The 14793-nt window shown below is 43.8% G+C and overlaps 1 protein-coding gene across 4 annotated transcripts in view; it reads left to right on the top strand.

Moving 5' to 3' along the window:
- The first annotated feature begins 2771 nt into the window (after positions 1-2771).
- The window catches only part of LOC136790812 (uncharacterized), a 61350-nt gene continuing 49328 nt past the window's right edge, over positions 2772-14793 (top strand). For all 4 annotated transcript variants that reach the window (XM_066996680.1, XM_066996679.1, XM_066996682.1 and 1 more), the window contains exons 1-3: positions 2772-5262; positions 11219-11314; positions 11418-11540. In XM_066996680.1, coding sequence (XP_066852781.1) covers positions 2779-4761 — 1983 coding nt within the window. In that variant the 5' untranslated portion in view covers positions 2772-2778 and the 3' untranslated portion in view covers positions 4762-5262; positions 11219-11314; positions 11418-11540. The remainder of the gene's footprint in view (positions 5263-11218; positions 11315-11417; positions 11541-14793) is intronic.

Here is a 14793-nt window from a genome sequence, read left to right as displayed (position 1 = left end):
GGCTCAGGTCGTTTAAAACGCAGACAGTCTTCTGCTAAGTCTGGGCGAAGTGAAGACGAGGCTGGGCCATCAAAGGTGCAGGAGACTGAAGATGAGGATGAGGATGGCGAAAAATCAACAGTAACTACCCGGACTCCATACCAGCCATCAAAGGTGCAGGAGACTGAAGATGAGGATGAGGATGTCGGAAAATCAACAGTAACTACCCGGACTCTACACCGGCCATCAAAGGTGCAGAAGACTGAAGATGAGGATGAGGATGTCGAAAAATCAACAGTAATTACCCGGACTCTATACCAGCGTGAGCTACGAGATGTGCGAAAAGATTTTGGTCGCTGTATAGGCGAGCAGCTTGTCACCTGGCTGCTCCGGTGCTGGGACACGGGAGCCAATTATGTGGAATTGGAGGGCAAGGAAGCCAGGCGGCTGGGATCCCTTGCTAGGGACGCATGCATTGACAAAGCAATTGGAGATGGAGCACAATCTCGCAGCCTCTGGAGGCGTCTCCTGTCAGCTGTGAAGGAAAGGTATCTCTTCAAGGAAGAACTTGTATGTTTACCAAGCAAATGGACCACCATGGAGAAGGGAATTCAGTACCTGAGGGAATTGGCCGTACGGGAAGTAATTTATAAGGACCTAGATGACGCACAAACATCCGCAGATCCAGATGCAGTCCAGTGTACACCACCCATGTGGCGGAAGTTTGTACGGAGTGTCCCATCATCATATGCCAACTCATTGGCAATACTAGCCTGGAAAACGGAGGAGAATCCCACAGTGAATGAAGTGACTAAAATACTCCGGCAGTACGAAGGAAATCTCTCCTCTTCCCTAAAGGCCTGTGTCTCAGCTGTGGAGAAACTCTCTGAAGAGGTCCACCAACTTAAAGAGAATTTATCTTCCCCTCCACCTGAACGAACCAGTGTCCACCAGCTAAAAGAGAATGCTTTAGAGAAACTTTCTGAAAAGATCCACCAACTTGAAGAAAGATTATCTCCCCCTTCACCTGAACGAACCAGTGTCCACCAGCTAAAAGAGAATGCTTTGGAGAAACTTTCTGAAAAGATCCACCAACTTGAAGAAAGATTATCTTCCCCTTCACCTGAACGAACCAGTGTCCACCAGCTAAAAGAGAATGCTTTGGAGAAACTTTCTGAAAAGATCCACCAACTTGAAGAAAGATTATCTTCCCCTTCACCTGAACGAACTAGTGTCCACCAGCTAAAAGAGAATACCTTGGAGAAACTTTCTGAAGAGATCCACCAACTTAAAGAGAGTTTATTTTCCTCCCCACCTGTACAAACCAGTGTCTCAGCTATTAGGGGTAAACGTTCATCTATGCAAGGAAGACAATATGGTGGGCACACACACCGCGCCACCCTGTGGTTTTACCTACGTGACCATGGAGAGGACATGAGAAAATGGGATGGAAAATCTACTGCGACCCTAGAGGCACGGGTACGTGAATTGCAAAGGAAAACAATTGGGAAAAAGGAGTTCTCTGAAAGGTTTGCTGCTCCAACTTCCAGCAGGCAGTCCTTTAAACACAGAAATGAAGATTCTGACCAGGACTAGAGGGGCCCTGCCTCCAGCCAGGGGGAGGAAAGGGACAATCGAGTTTATTGGACTGTGTGGATTCGATGGCCTGGCACGTCAGACGCACAGAAGTATAAGGCTTTGGTAGACACCGGTGCACAATGTACTCTAATGCCATCAAGCTATAAAGGGCCAGAGCCCATCTGTATTTATGGTGTGACGGGGGGATCCCAGCAGTTAACTGTATTGGAGGCTGAAGTGAGTCTAACCGGTAATGAGTGGCAAAAGCACCGTATTGTGACTGGCCCAGATGCGCCGTGCATCCTTGGCATAGACTATCTTAGAAGAGGATATTTCAAGGACCCAAAAGGGTTCCGCTGGGCTTTTGGCATAGCTGCTTTGGAGACAGAGGACATTAAACAGTTGTCTACCTTGCCTGGTCTCTCAGAGGACCCTTCTGTTGTGGGGTTGCTGAGGGTTGAAGAACAGCAAGTGCCGATCGCTACCACAACTGTGCACCGGCGGCAATATCGCACCAACCGAGACTCCCTGAGTCCCATCCATAAGCTAATTCGTCAACTGGAGAGCCAAGGAGTGATCAGCAAGACTCATTCACCTTTTAATAGTCCCATATGGCCAGTGCGAAAGTCTAATGGTGAGTGGAGACTAACAGTGGACTATCGTGGCCTGAACGAAGTCACGCCACCACTGAGTGCTGCAGTGCCGGACATGCTAGAACTCCAGTATGAACTGGAATCAAAGGCAGCCAAGTGGTATGCCACAATTGATATCGCTAATGCATTTTTCTCCATCCCTCTAGCAGCACAGTGCAGGCCACAGTTTGCTTTCACTTGGAGGGGAGTCCAATATACTTGGAATCGGCTGCCCCAGGGGTGGAAACACAGCCCTACCATTTGCCATGGACTGATCCAGTCTGCGCTGGAGCAGGGGGAAGCTCCTGAACACCTGCAGTACATCGATGACATCATTGTGTGGGGTGACACTGCAGAAGAAGTTTTCGAGAAAGGGAAGAAAATAGTCCAAATCCTTCTGAAGGCCGGTTTTGCCATAAAACAGAATAAAGTTAAAGGACCTGCACGAGAGATCCAGTTTTTAGGAATAAAATGGCAAGATGGACGCCGTCAAATCCCAATGGATGTGATCAACAAAATAACAGCTATGTCTCCACCAACTAGCAAAAAAGAAACACAAACTTTCCTAGGTGTCGTGGGGTTTTGGAGAATGCATATTCCAAATTACAGTCTGATTGTAAACCCGCTCTACCAAGTAACCCGTAAGAAGAATGCTTTTGAATGGGGCCCTGAGCAACGACAAGCCTTTGAACAAATTAAGCAGGAAATAGTTCATGCAGTAGCCCTCGGGCCAGTCCGAACAGGACCAGATGTAAAGAATGTGCTCTACACCGCAGCCGGAGAGAATGGTCCCACCTGGAGCCTCTGGCAGAAAGAACCTGGGGAAACTCGAGGTCGACCCCTGGGGTTTTGGAGTCGGGGATACAGAGGATCTGAAGCCCGCTATACTCCAACTGAAAAGGAGATATTGGCAGCATATGAAGGAGTTCGATCTGCTTCGGAAGTGGTCGGTACTGAAGCGCAGCTCCTCCTGGCACCCCGACTGCCGGTACTAGGCTGGATGTTCAAAGGAAGGGTCCCCTCTACGCATCATGCAACTGATGCTACATGGAGCAAGTGGGTTGCACTGATTACTCAGCGGGCTCGAATAGGAAACCCCAGTCGCCCAGGAATCTTGGAGGTGATTATGGACTGGCCAGAAGGCAAATACTTTGGGATATCACCAGAGGAGGAGGTGGTTCGTGCTGAAGAAGCCCCCCTGTACAACAAGCTACCGGAAAATGAGAAGAAATATGCCTTGTTCACTGACGGGTCCTGTCGTATTGTGGGAAAGCATCGGAGATGGAAAGCTGCTGTATGGAGTCCTACACGACGAGTTGCAGAAGCTGCTGAGGGAGAAGGTGAATCGAGTCAGTTTGCAGAAGTAAAAGCCATTCAGCTGGCTTTAGATATTGCTGAACGAGAAAAGTGGCCAGTTCTCTATCTCTATACTGATTCATGGATGGTAGCAAATGCCCTGTGGGGGTGGTTACAGCAATGGAAGCAGAACAACTGGCAGCGCAGGGGCAAGCCCATCTGGGCTGCGGCATTGTGGCAAGATATTGCTGCCCGGGTAGAGAACCTAGTTGTAAAGGTACGCCATGTAGATGCTCATGTGCCCAAGAATCGGGCTACTGAAGAACACCAAAACAACCAGCAGGTGGATCAGGCTGCTAAGATTGAAGTGGCTCAGGTGGACCTGGACTGGCAACATAAAGGTGAATTATTTATAGCCCGATGGGCCCATGACACCTCAGGCCATCAAGGTAGAGATGCAACCTACAGATGGGCTCGTGATCGAGGGGTGGACCTGACCATGGACACTATAGCACAGGTTATTCATGACTGTGAAACATGTGCTGCAATCAAGCAAGCCAAACGGTCAAAACCTCTTTGGTATGGAGGACGATGGCTGAAATATAAATATGGAGAGGCCTGGCAGATTGATTACATCACACTCCCTCAAACCCGCAACGGCAAGCGCCACGTACTTACAATGGTGGAAGCAACCACCGGATGGCTGGAAACATATCCTGTGCCCCATGCCACCGCCCGGAACACTATCCTGGGCCTTGAAAAGCAAGTCTTATGGCGACATGGCACCCCAGAGAGAATTGAGTCAGACAACGGGACTCATTTCCGAAACAACCTTATAGACACTTGGGCCAAAGAACATGGTATTGAGTGGGTGTATCACATCCCCTATCATGCACCAGCCTCTGGAAAAGTTGAACGATACAATGGACTGTTGAAGACTACACTGAAAGCAATGGGTGCTGGGACATTCAAAAATTGGGATACACATTTGGCAAAGGCCACCTGGTTAGTCAATACCAGGGGATCTGCCAACCGAGCTGGACCTGCCCAATCAAACCTGTTACGCACTGTAGAAGGGGATAAAGTTCCTGTAGTGCACGTAAGAAACATGCTGGGTAAAACAGTCTGGGCTACTCCTGCCTCAGGAAAAGGCAAACCCATTCGTGGAATTGCTTTTGCTCAGGGACCTGGATGCACTTGGTGGGTAATGCAAAAGAATGGGGAGGTCCGGTGTGTACCTCAAGGGGATTTGATACTGGGTGAGAATAGCCCATGAGTTGAATTGTAGTATGTTAATTATTATATGATAATGTATGTCATCACTACCATGATTGCTATATATCATAGATGAAAATGGTGATTAATTAGAATGTATTGGACAGAGTGTAACCTGAGCATGACATAAATGGTATGGAATAAGGGGTGGATATCTGTCCTGGTTCCAGTTAGGACAGAGTTAAGTAGCTCATAGTAGCTGGTAGGGTGCTATGTTTTGGATTAGGATGAGAAGAGCGCTGATAACATGCTGATGTTTTAATTGTTGCAGAGCAGTGTTTACACCAGGCCAAGGACTTTTCGGCTTCTTGCTCTGTCCTGCCAGCGAGCAGGCTGGGGGTGCAGCAGGAGCTGGGAGGGGACAGACCCAGGACAGCTGACCCAAACTGGCCAAAGGGGTATTCCATACCATCTGACGTCATGCTAAACAATATATAGGGGTGGCTGGCCGGGGTGGGGGGGCCGGCTGCTCGGGAATAGGCTGGGCATCGGTCAGCGGGTGGTGAGCAATTGCATTGTGCATCACTTGTTTCTTACACATTATTATTGTTAATACTATTATCATTATCACTATTATTATTATTATTGTTATTATTATTTTCCTGTCTTAATAAACTGTCTTTATCTCAACTCACAGGCTTCACTTTCCCGTTTCTCTCCCCCCATCCCAGAGAGGGAGGGGGGAGGGTGAGCGAACGGCTGTGTGGTGTTTAGCTGCCAGCCGGGTTAAACCACAACACACAGGGAGCCCTAAACTCAGCATTACAGTTCAAAGGGAGAACTTGAAGTCTTGTTATCTCCTCTCTCGCCTACTTCCTCCTTTCTTTTTGTCTGGGGGCAGAGAATGAAGTCAGAGAAGCAGCAGTGAGTTGCAGGGTGCTGTATGGATTTAGGGTGATCTGAACCTGATTGAAATAAGAAGGAATTTGTTGGACATTTGAAATATGGTGGGCAGAAAAGAAGTGTTTGGAGGAAAACTAGCTTTCTTGTTTAATATGTCTATAACAGCAATTCTAACAGGAGTGTTTTTCTAACTCAGAATTTAGCATGTTTTTTCCATCTTGACTGTCTCTCATATGTGAAGAATTCTGTATTTTCAAGTTTGTTTCTATCTTTGGCTTCAGAGAAGTGGCAGACCTCCGTGTGGTGTTTAATGGAGTGCAGGCTCTCCTGATGAAGTCCTCAGCTTACTTATATTGATGTGGCTCCCATGTGAGCGCAATGGGACTACTGTCATTTGCTGGCTGAGCTTTATTTCATTGCACAACAACCTCCAGCATCTCTCCATACTTAGACAACAGGACAGCACCCAGTACTTTCCAGTAATGCAAAAGCCATGTATGGAATAAATTTAAAGAAATTAAGATCTACTGTGTTTCAGAAGAAATAGATCTCTTAGTATGGGGCTGGTTTTGTGTGGTTTTGTTTAGGCAGAACTTAATGGACATCAGCTCTATTTTTCTCACATATATTGAAGGGAAACATTTTCCATGTGCTGGGGCTATAAATATATTTTCAAGCAAGGTGCCTTTTAGAGGTGTTTTTAATATCTGATGTCAGGTTGATTGTTCTTTGTGGCTTTACTCAGCCCTGGGGAGGTAAAGCTTAATATTGTCAGGGCACGAGTTTGGATTCCACCTCAAGTCTGAGCCTGTAGCCCTCTGTCCTTTCTCTGCATTTTTTAAAATCCCTGTTTGTTTTGCCCCCGCAAAGGCAATCAGTGTGACTCTCATTAAAAGTGGGGTTGATGACTTTGGCAGGCTGGGTGCAGCATGGATCACCAGACTCTTACTTCCAGGTGTATTTCATGGATTGCAAAAGCCAGGGGTCAGTGTCAAATCCTCAGAGAAAACTTGTTAAGATACTTAACTGGCTTTTCACTTGCATGTTCAGAAGTGACTCATTAAAATCACTAGAAACATGATGATTCACCTTATGTTAACAAGCAGGTCATGATCAGACATATAGATGTATTTAGATTAAGAGACGTCTTTTTAGAGTCCTGCCATGAGACAGTATAGCTATGAGTCTTACAGAGTTAGAGTGAGTCTAGCACAGAAGTATGTAGTCAACTTTTTACTGCATTGTTTTATTTTGAAAAATCTGGGATTTTTTTTTTTAAAAGCTGTATTTTGGTGTGTTGTCACTGATATATTCTCAGACATGACTAACCCTAATTGACAATTCTGTCCGGCAAAAAAGTGATGCTCCTAAGTGTGATTTCTAACTCTGAGCTCATAAAAGCTCTCGAGACACTGGTGGAAAATCATTGTTGCTTTTTTGTTTGCTTTTGGTTGACAAAAGAGAGCAACAACAAACAATTCAGGTTCTGGCCTTTCCTTGAATATTGATATTCCAGTCCCTGTGGAGGTACTGTGAACTGGAGCCAAAACTGGCTTCTGCTTGATAAGAGAAAGAAACCAGCCCCATATCTCTGAAGCTTCCCTAAATGTGTCTGAAATGCTGTTTCAAGTCCTTTGGTACAGTCTGTGCCAAACTTGTGTCTCCTGAAGAATATGTAAATATCTACAGTCTCTTTCATCCTGCAACCATGCTTAAGACCACCCCAGTCTTAAGACCATCAAAGTGGGAAATTGCCAGAGGTCTGCAGCCCCTCTGCCGGTCCATCCTACCTCACCTGCAGGTGTTGCAGCGAGATGGGCTAATGAGCTGATCCCATCCAGCCCTTTTGCATACATTACGGCCTCTTACGAGGCTGTTAGATCCTTTCAGAAGTACAGGATTTGTTAGATCTGCCACAACAACAACAAAGAGTCACGTCCTTTGACGCCCCTTCAGAATGGCAGCTTCAAAGGGAGAAATGTAGGAGCCAGCAGCTTTTAAGTGACTGGGTGATTTGAATTTTACTCTTCTCTTCTTAAGTAGAAAGTGTGGATGCAGCACTTACGCCCACAAGCAGACACAGGGATGGGATTCAGTTTTCAGCTGTTATTAATGTAATCCTGCAGAGGTGCAAGTTTTCATCAGACTTTTGTTAAGAGTCAAAGCATGCTGGTTTTTAACCATATTTTAATATTTGCTGTGATGAATAGTCACTGTGCAATACGTTGGTTTTATATGCTGCAGCTTGAGACTTGAATTTGAAAATTGTCATTTTCAAATAAAGAGGGGGCATCAAAGTGAAGAAAAACAAGCATCTCTGAAGTCAGCTCTCCTCCTGACTGTTCCTTATGACCTGTGTGGTAGCACAGGCTCCAGGCACACTCACATGGGTCAACATCATCCTTGGCACCTCCTTCCTCTTTCTTGCGGTGCACTTGGAAGCATGTGTCACCCAGTTCACAGGAGCTATCAGCAGCAACGGGCAGAGCGTGGGTGACTGCCCCCTGAGTATGAAAGGGAAAAGTGCTGGGCTGGCTCCTCATGACCTTATCTTGTGGTGGGCCAGCTTCAGAGACTGTCTTCTTGGCTTCTTAGAAGCCTCTGGTTATCCCTATCAAAGCCCATGGCTTGCAGCCCTTCCCATGAGAGCAGCCTGTCTGTTCGGCAGTACAAGAGAGGAGCGGAGCTGTTTTCTTGCCAGGAAATCCTCTTGTTGCTTGGATGACTGGAATGGGAGGAACCTGTCTCCACAGATGCGATCTGGAAAGGGTGTCATGGGAAAATCCTTCTGGATCTGGCTGATGCCACACTTAACAGGGGATTTCCAGCATAAGATTTGCTCGCTTTATCTATTCCTCTTCTCATTCTAATAGCCATTAAAATGGCTATTTTATTAAGCCCTTTGTTGCCAGGCCTTTCTGACTGGGATCCAGGAAGAACCCGGCACCATCTCTCTCTCACCTCGCTCCCAGCTCGGAAGAGCCAGGCAGCAGAGTTTGAAATCACGATGCTGTGGAAGTGTGTGTACTATGGGATTAGGTCTGGAGCACAGCTGGCCTCAAACACAAATAGAAGAGGTGACATCTGAAGTGTGGGGCCAAAGTATTGTTTCCAAACACCTGCATCTGACACATGCCTTGACCATGTCCCAGTTAGCCTTCCCTGTGCCCTGGTTTCCTTGAGGAAAAAAAAAAATTGAGCAAGCGGACTGCAAAAAACTCTTGGCCCACTCCAGTCATATCCAGCCACGCTAGTTTCTCTCGTGGCTGGGAAAGCAAGCCTGTAGAGCATAATGCACAGTTCGTCTGCTACACAGTACGGAGAAGCCATTGTGACTGCAGCGGTATTTTGGTGATGGTTATCTGTTAGCTAGGGGGTTGTGGTTTTTAAGGAGATGATATTGCTGATATATATAAAAAAATAATGGAGTTTTGCTGGCTTGCGCTGAGTGTCTGCACTTAAGTCTCTGGTAGTAAAAGTGTGTTGTACGGACAGAGCTTCACAGACTAAGTGAGGGCTGCAATGTTAGAGATGGGTATGCTGTGACCTTTATCAATCATAACAATGAATCATTTGTTAAATATCATCAAACAAAGGGCTCAGCTTAGGAGCTTGATATGCTTTGCCAAGTACATTCATGCAGTGCATACAGCATTTCTTGTTTTATTTCCAGCTATCAACAAGATATTTTTTTTCAAATACTCTTACTATTCTGATGTGCTCTTTTTTCATCTTCTGTACTTCACAGAAATATTTCCTATTTTGTAAGACACATGGTGGCTTTTGCTATTTTAGATCTCTGCCTGCAACAAGAATGTAAAGGTAGCATGTTGTTTATATTGCTCCACAAAATAGATCTGATTTTACATACAGAGGCTTGGTTTGTTTCTGTTTTCGCATGTTACTGCTTTGCATTCAAACTTTACAACAAACACAGAATGTCCAGGCTAAAAACCTAGTAGAAAATATCTTCAAAAGCCACTTTGTCTCATCGTGGTAGGGTTTTCTCACCTAAATAATTATCCGCTGAATAAATTCTGGAATAAATACCCCTCTGAAGGCTGATAACTACGTCTCTGTGTGGAGATTCTGCTGCCTAGCCTCTTAGGCACTTTTCTGAAGATCCCAAATTTTATTCTGAGGAATACTGCCAACCATTAAGACTCCAAAGTTAGAACTCTGTAAATGTTTAGAAGTTGAGAATTGTGCTAAATATTTGCTTAGATTTCACTGAGATTTTCTTAGTTCTTATGAGATCAGTGTTGTGCTGAAAAACCATTATGTAATGCCCAGCTTCTTGAAAGGGCCATAATAACGGGGGCATTTATATACCTTTTTTTTTTCTGCTGCATTTTTTACTCTCCTTCCCCCCACTCCCCATTTGGGGCCCCTTGGTCCTGCCCTGTCATCGATCGTACACTCATTTTGTGTAAGACCACCTGTAGAGATCCAGACCAGAAAACTGGACAAGACCCAAGATAATGATACTGAAAATGCTGAGACTGTTTTTTCAGTTTACCATGTGGTCCAAGAAAGAGCTGTGAGGGATGGTACAACAGAGGTGAAGGCCTAGGCACCCTCGGGAATGGTACAAGCAGGAGGGAATAGAGCGGGGGAGAGGAGTTCTTCAAAGCCCACGTTGCCAATGGTGGAGGCAAACTGGATCTTGATGCTTCAGCAGAGGGCATTGTATGTTTTGGTTGTGTTGACTCTTGTCCTCACGTAATTCTTGGGGGAACCTACCATGGAAATTGTTCTCCATGCATAAGATAAGGAATAGAGGACCATATCACTTTTTGTTATCAAGAAGTGAGACTCAAAAGCTTAAGCACTGATATTTGCTGTTTTATTTGGGGTGAGACTGAGAATTTCTCTGTACCCTGGCTCACCTCTCACTCCCCAGTTAACCCAGTCTCACAAGTAGAGGCTGAGAAGGAACCTTGGAAAGATTTAATTCTGTATTGGCAGCTGGATCACACAGGCACACTGAACTACCATCCCTTTACTTAGCTCTTGTAGGAGACCACCCAAATGAAATCCCCCCTTCTCTCAGGATGCACAGAATTTACGTATATCACACAGTATGGGACAGCAAGGCAGGATTGTTGCTGTGTTTGTGTCATCAGTGTTGCTAATTTGTGCATTGTTTTGTATTTCCTACATTGTGAATGTCAGTACCACCAGATGGTCAGATGGACGTGTAGAAAATAGTAAAGAAATGACATCCTGTGTATGTACGGGAAATATGTGTGTCCTCCTTATAAAAGGAGAACCTTAGGAAGAAAATAGCGGTCAAAGATCAGAGGGTGGTGTCTTGAAGGAGGTTTGCCTTTTCCCTCTGTTTCAATTAAAATCTTGTTGTTGTGACCCTGTTGTAAGTTGTGTAAGAATCCTGTTGTATTTTATCTAGAAGGGCAAAGTTGCAGCAATGCAGCCACAGTCTCAAGCACCACCTCTGCGGTTTTGCTCAGGCCTGGAGCTAAATGAGGTGCTCCTAGGGCTGGAGAAAATCTGGTGTAGGAGTATTATCTTCTGAGTCGCCCGGTTTCTATAGGAAGAAAGGTTAAGAAAGCTTCAAAAAGTGACAATTGTGTCATTTTGTGTAATTTACCCAGGACTGTTTCAAGTCATACGTCACTAGGACAACCATCCATTTACAAGCTTCTTGACTGAAGTGACTTATTCATCTCCTTACCTGCTACCATTTTAAGGTGAGCTGAGGGGTAATTAGTTGTTTTCACTTAACAAGTTTAACTGTTTTTGTTCTAGGAATTATAACAACAACAGCATCATTGCCCATTTGTTTTCTGATAGAATAATTGACTGCTCAGTGGCTGAGGTATGAGGCCGAAGAAGAGGTAGTTTGTCACAAGCAAATTGGATTACTGCTTTACAGAACACCGGGGCAATGACGGCATGACTTAATTATATATTAAGGTAATCTGCTCATTGTTTCCTGGGTAGCTTTCCGAGGTGCAGGGCCAAACACAACCTTGAGATCAGTCACTTAAGAGCTTTGCTGGCTCTTGGAATTGTGCTTCCCATTCCGTGTGCTTTGTATCGCTTTCAGGAAAGAGCTTGTCCTTTATTTGTTGCTTACTTTCATCATTTTATTGCTGGAAGACCATAAGAAAGTGCTGTGTGCTCCCAAAACCGTGATTCAACAGGAGAAAAGTAAAAGTCGAGATGGGTTTGAGTCATCCACTGGCCTTAAAAATCAGAAACGTTTGAGATCCATTATAATTACAGCATAGGGAAGGGGAACAATGTTGGAAACTTGCCCCACTGGCATGCAGAGGTAATGATGGAAAAAAGTGTGCCCTAAAAAAGGGCATAAACATAAAGTTTTCATGATTATTAACACTGTTATATTTTATGAAGAATTGTGAACACATGCACACAAACACAGTCACCCCACACAATGAATAGGCGTGATTATTAAAGCTAACATCTATGGTTATTGGCATGCTCTCACTTTCCTTTCAAGTGCCTTCCCTTAGAATTTAGCTGTCTTTTCCTAGGATATTTTTTGTCTCCAAAAATTCATGAAATATTTCTATCATCTTGAGGACAATGGTTATTTATTCCATCACAATCAAGATACCTGCTGTAGCTTTTTATTTTCCCTGTAGAAACTAAAGAAAAATCTAGGTTAAGCAAAACCACAGCAAGTACTTAATATGTCGTCCATTTATTAGAAATCACTGTGTTTGTCCAGATTTTAAAGGACATAGGGCTGAGTATATATAGTGCAGGATATAATAAAAAAACTTCTGTTTTCAGACCAGGTACAGTAAAATCATGTGGCAAAACCAGTTGGGAGGAGATGACACATTTTCATATACATCACAGAGACAGATGCAGTCTTAATGTATAATGTGGGTATGGTGGGAGGAAATGCTCACCATCCTCACTCTTCTGCCTCTTGCCAAATTGTTTTTGCTTCACAAGTAACTGTTCGCTTTATTGTGGTGTAATAATTCTGGGTTCTGCCTGAAATCCATACAAATACACCTGGAAGCTCACATGGTTGTGCAGTAAATGTATGCAATCATGAGGGCTTTACAGACCGCATGGTGATTCAGTCATGGTCCTGGTTTGGAAGGAACAGGAAGGGAACAGGAAGGCTAAAGGAGATGGATCTCACCGTAATCACATCCTGAAGCTCTTCAGAGAATACCACATGAGGGGAAGTCTTCAAAGGTCAGATTAACTCCTTTGATGACAGATTTTTTTAAAATTTAAAAAAATTCCTTTTTTGATCTTTTAGTGCATTTTGGAGCTGCACATGTAAGCTGCCCTCCCCCCCCCCCCCCCCCCCAAACAAACAAACAAACAAAAAAACAGAAAAAAACTGCTAAGAAATGGAATGCTGTGAGGCTTAACCAACCCCTGCGTGTTAGGGGTTGGATGCTACTCCAGGATAGCTCTCAACAGCACCTTCATACCAGCTTGACAGCAGCATCCGACACAGCTGTTTGACAGTATTTGGCACTGTATCCACATCTAGCATTTTTTCAGCCCACTGGGAACATCTTCAGAAATTTCTGCTATCCAGTGATGTGTCTCAATGTCTTTTCCATTAGTATTTTGTGCGGTGGGTGCTGTCAGCCACGTTACTTGATACAGCTGCTTTCTGTAGATTATCTTGGGAGCAGGGCAGCAGCACAAATTTTACAAAGAAAAGGCTGGGCACTCATTGTGTGGGATCTGCCTGGCAGAATACGCATTGGTGGTGACCTGGAGGAGCAGAATATTTGTTTACTGCCAATTCCATTTACAGCAACCCAAGTGGCTAGTCTAATTTTTTTTCTATGAATGTTGTCTACAAAAAATCTTTTATTTTATGGAAAGACTTGGAAGACACTGGGTCCTATGCAGAGGCTGAAATGTAGGGGAAGGAACAGATTTATTAGGTATTGCATAGCAAATATCACTTAAATGGTATTTTTACAAATGTTACACTACTGTAGGAAAAACAGATCAGATTATACTTGTGCATACAAACCCTCGTTATATCTTCTTTTAAGAAATGCACAAACCTGGACATGATTTATTCTGGTGGTTATTTCTATTTTCTTTTTTCTTCCAAGTGTGATGGATTGCCTGATTAATAGTACCTGGAACTCCGCCAGCATTACAAATAAACTACACATTTTTTTTTTAACTTGCAGATTTATAAAGATTTACAAACTTTTTAGATATCAGCAGAATGTTTAACAAATGGATTCTGTTTTGAATTCTTTCTGCTGTACAGAATTAACTTGAAAGGAATTCAGAAACAAACACTTTCGTATTATTTAATTCCCAAATACTCTAGCTGGCAGTTACTCTGTTCAGTTTATTCCCCACTTTCTTAGTATTGTAATAGGTTGTATGGTCTATTTTAACTTTGGAGAGCAAGCTTCAAGAGGGCAAGTTGTTTGAAAAGTCATGGTCCTAGGTGTTCTCAAATTTATGAACTTGCTGGAAGCCCCAGTGTTTCTTTATCTTCCTCAAAATAAATGGAATATGATGCTGAAAATTTAGTGGGTATTTAATTGGAGCAGTAAACTGAAGGAAGTAAGCAATGCAATGTGGAATATTACTAAATGTGAGGACATTTTATTAAGCAAAGTGATTGTCCCTCTAATGTGTTCTGTTTCTTCAGAATGTTTTTTCATGCTAAAAATCAAAACAAACCACAAACCAGTCTGTCAGCAGTGAATGCGTGCTGAATAAAATGTATGAGGAGTGATATGGATGGGGCTTTCAGCAACTTATCTAATGAGAGATGTCCCTGCCCATGGGGGTGAGGAATGACTAAATGATCTTTAAAGGTCCCTTCCAGCCTCCAAATTCTGTATGTTTAGAACTCCATTAACAATAGTAAATTTGTTCATAGGATGCTTAAAAGTTAAATACTCATGTTTGCAGCATCACATAAGGTCAGTGGCCTGGAAGCAAAGTTAGGTCTCTTGGTGTGGTTCCTCTCAGTAGTGTTTTGTGTACAATTCATGTGTCATTACTAAAACTTTGAACAAAACCAAGTTGTTTTCTATCTTATAAATTGAGCTCTTTTTCTAAAGAAAACTGCCAATTCCCTCTTGGAGTAACAGAATTAAGTTCATGTAAAGTGGAAAAATCTGAAATTTTTAATATTGATAAAGCATGAAAATTTGGGCTTCTACTGTGAGATGATAAAATTGCT

This window comes from Anser cygnoides, chromosome 4, assembly GCF_040182565.1.
Source record: "Anser cygnoides isolate HZ-2024a breed goose chromosome 4, Taihu_goose_T2T_genome, whole genome shotgun sequence".
NCBI classification, from domain to species: Eukaryota; Metazoa; Chordata; class Aves; order Anseriformes; family Anatidae; genus Anser; species Anser cygnoides.
This window is presented reverse-complemented; position numbering and strand designations above follow the sequence as displayed.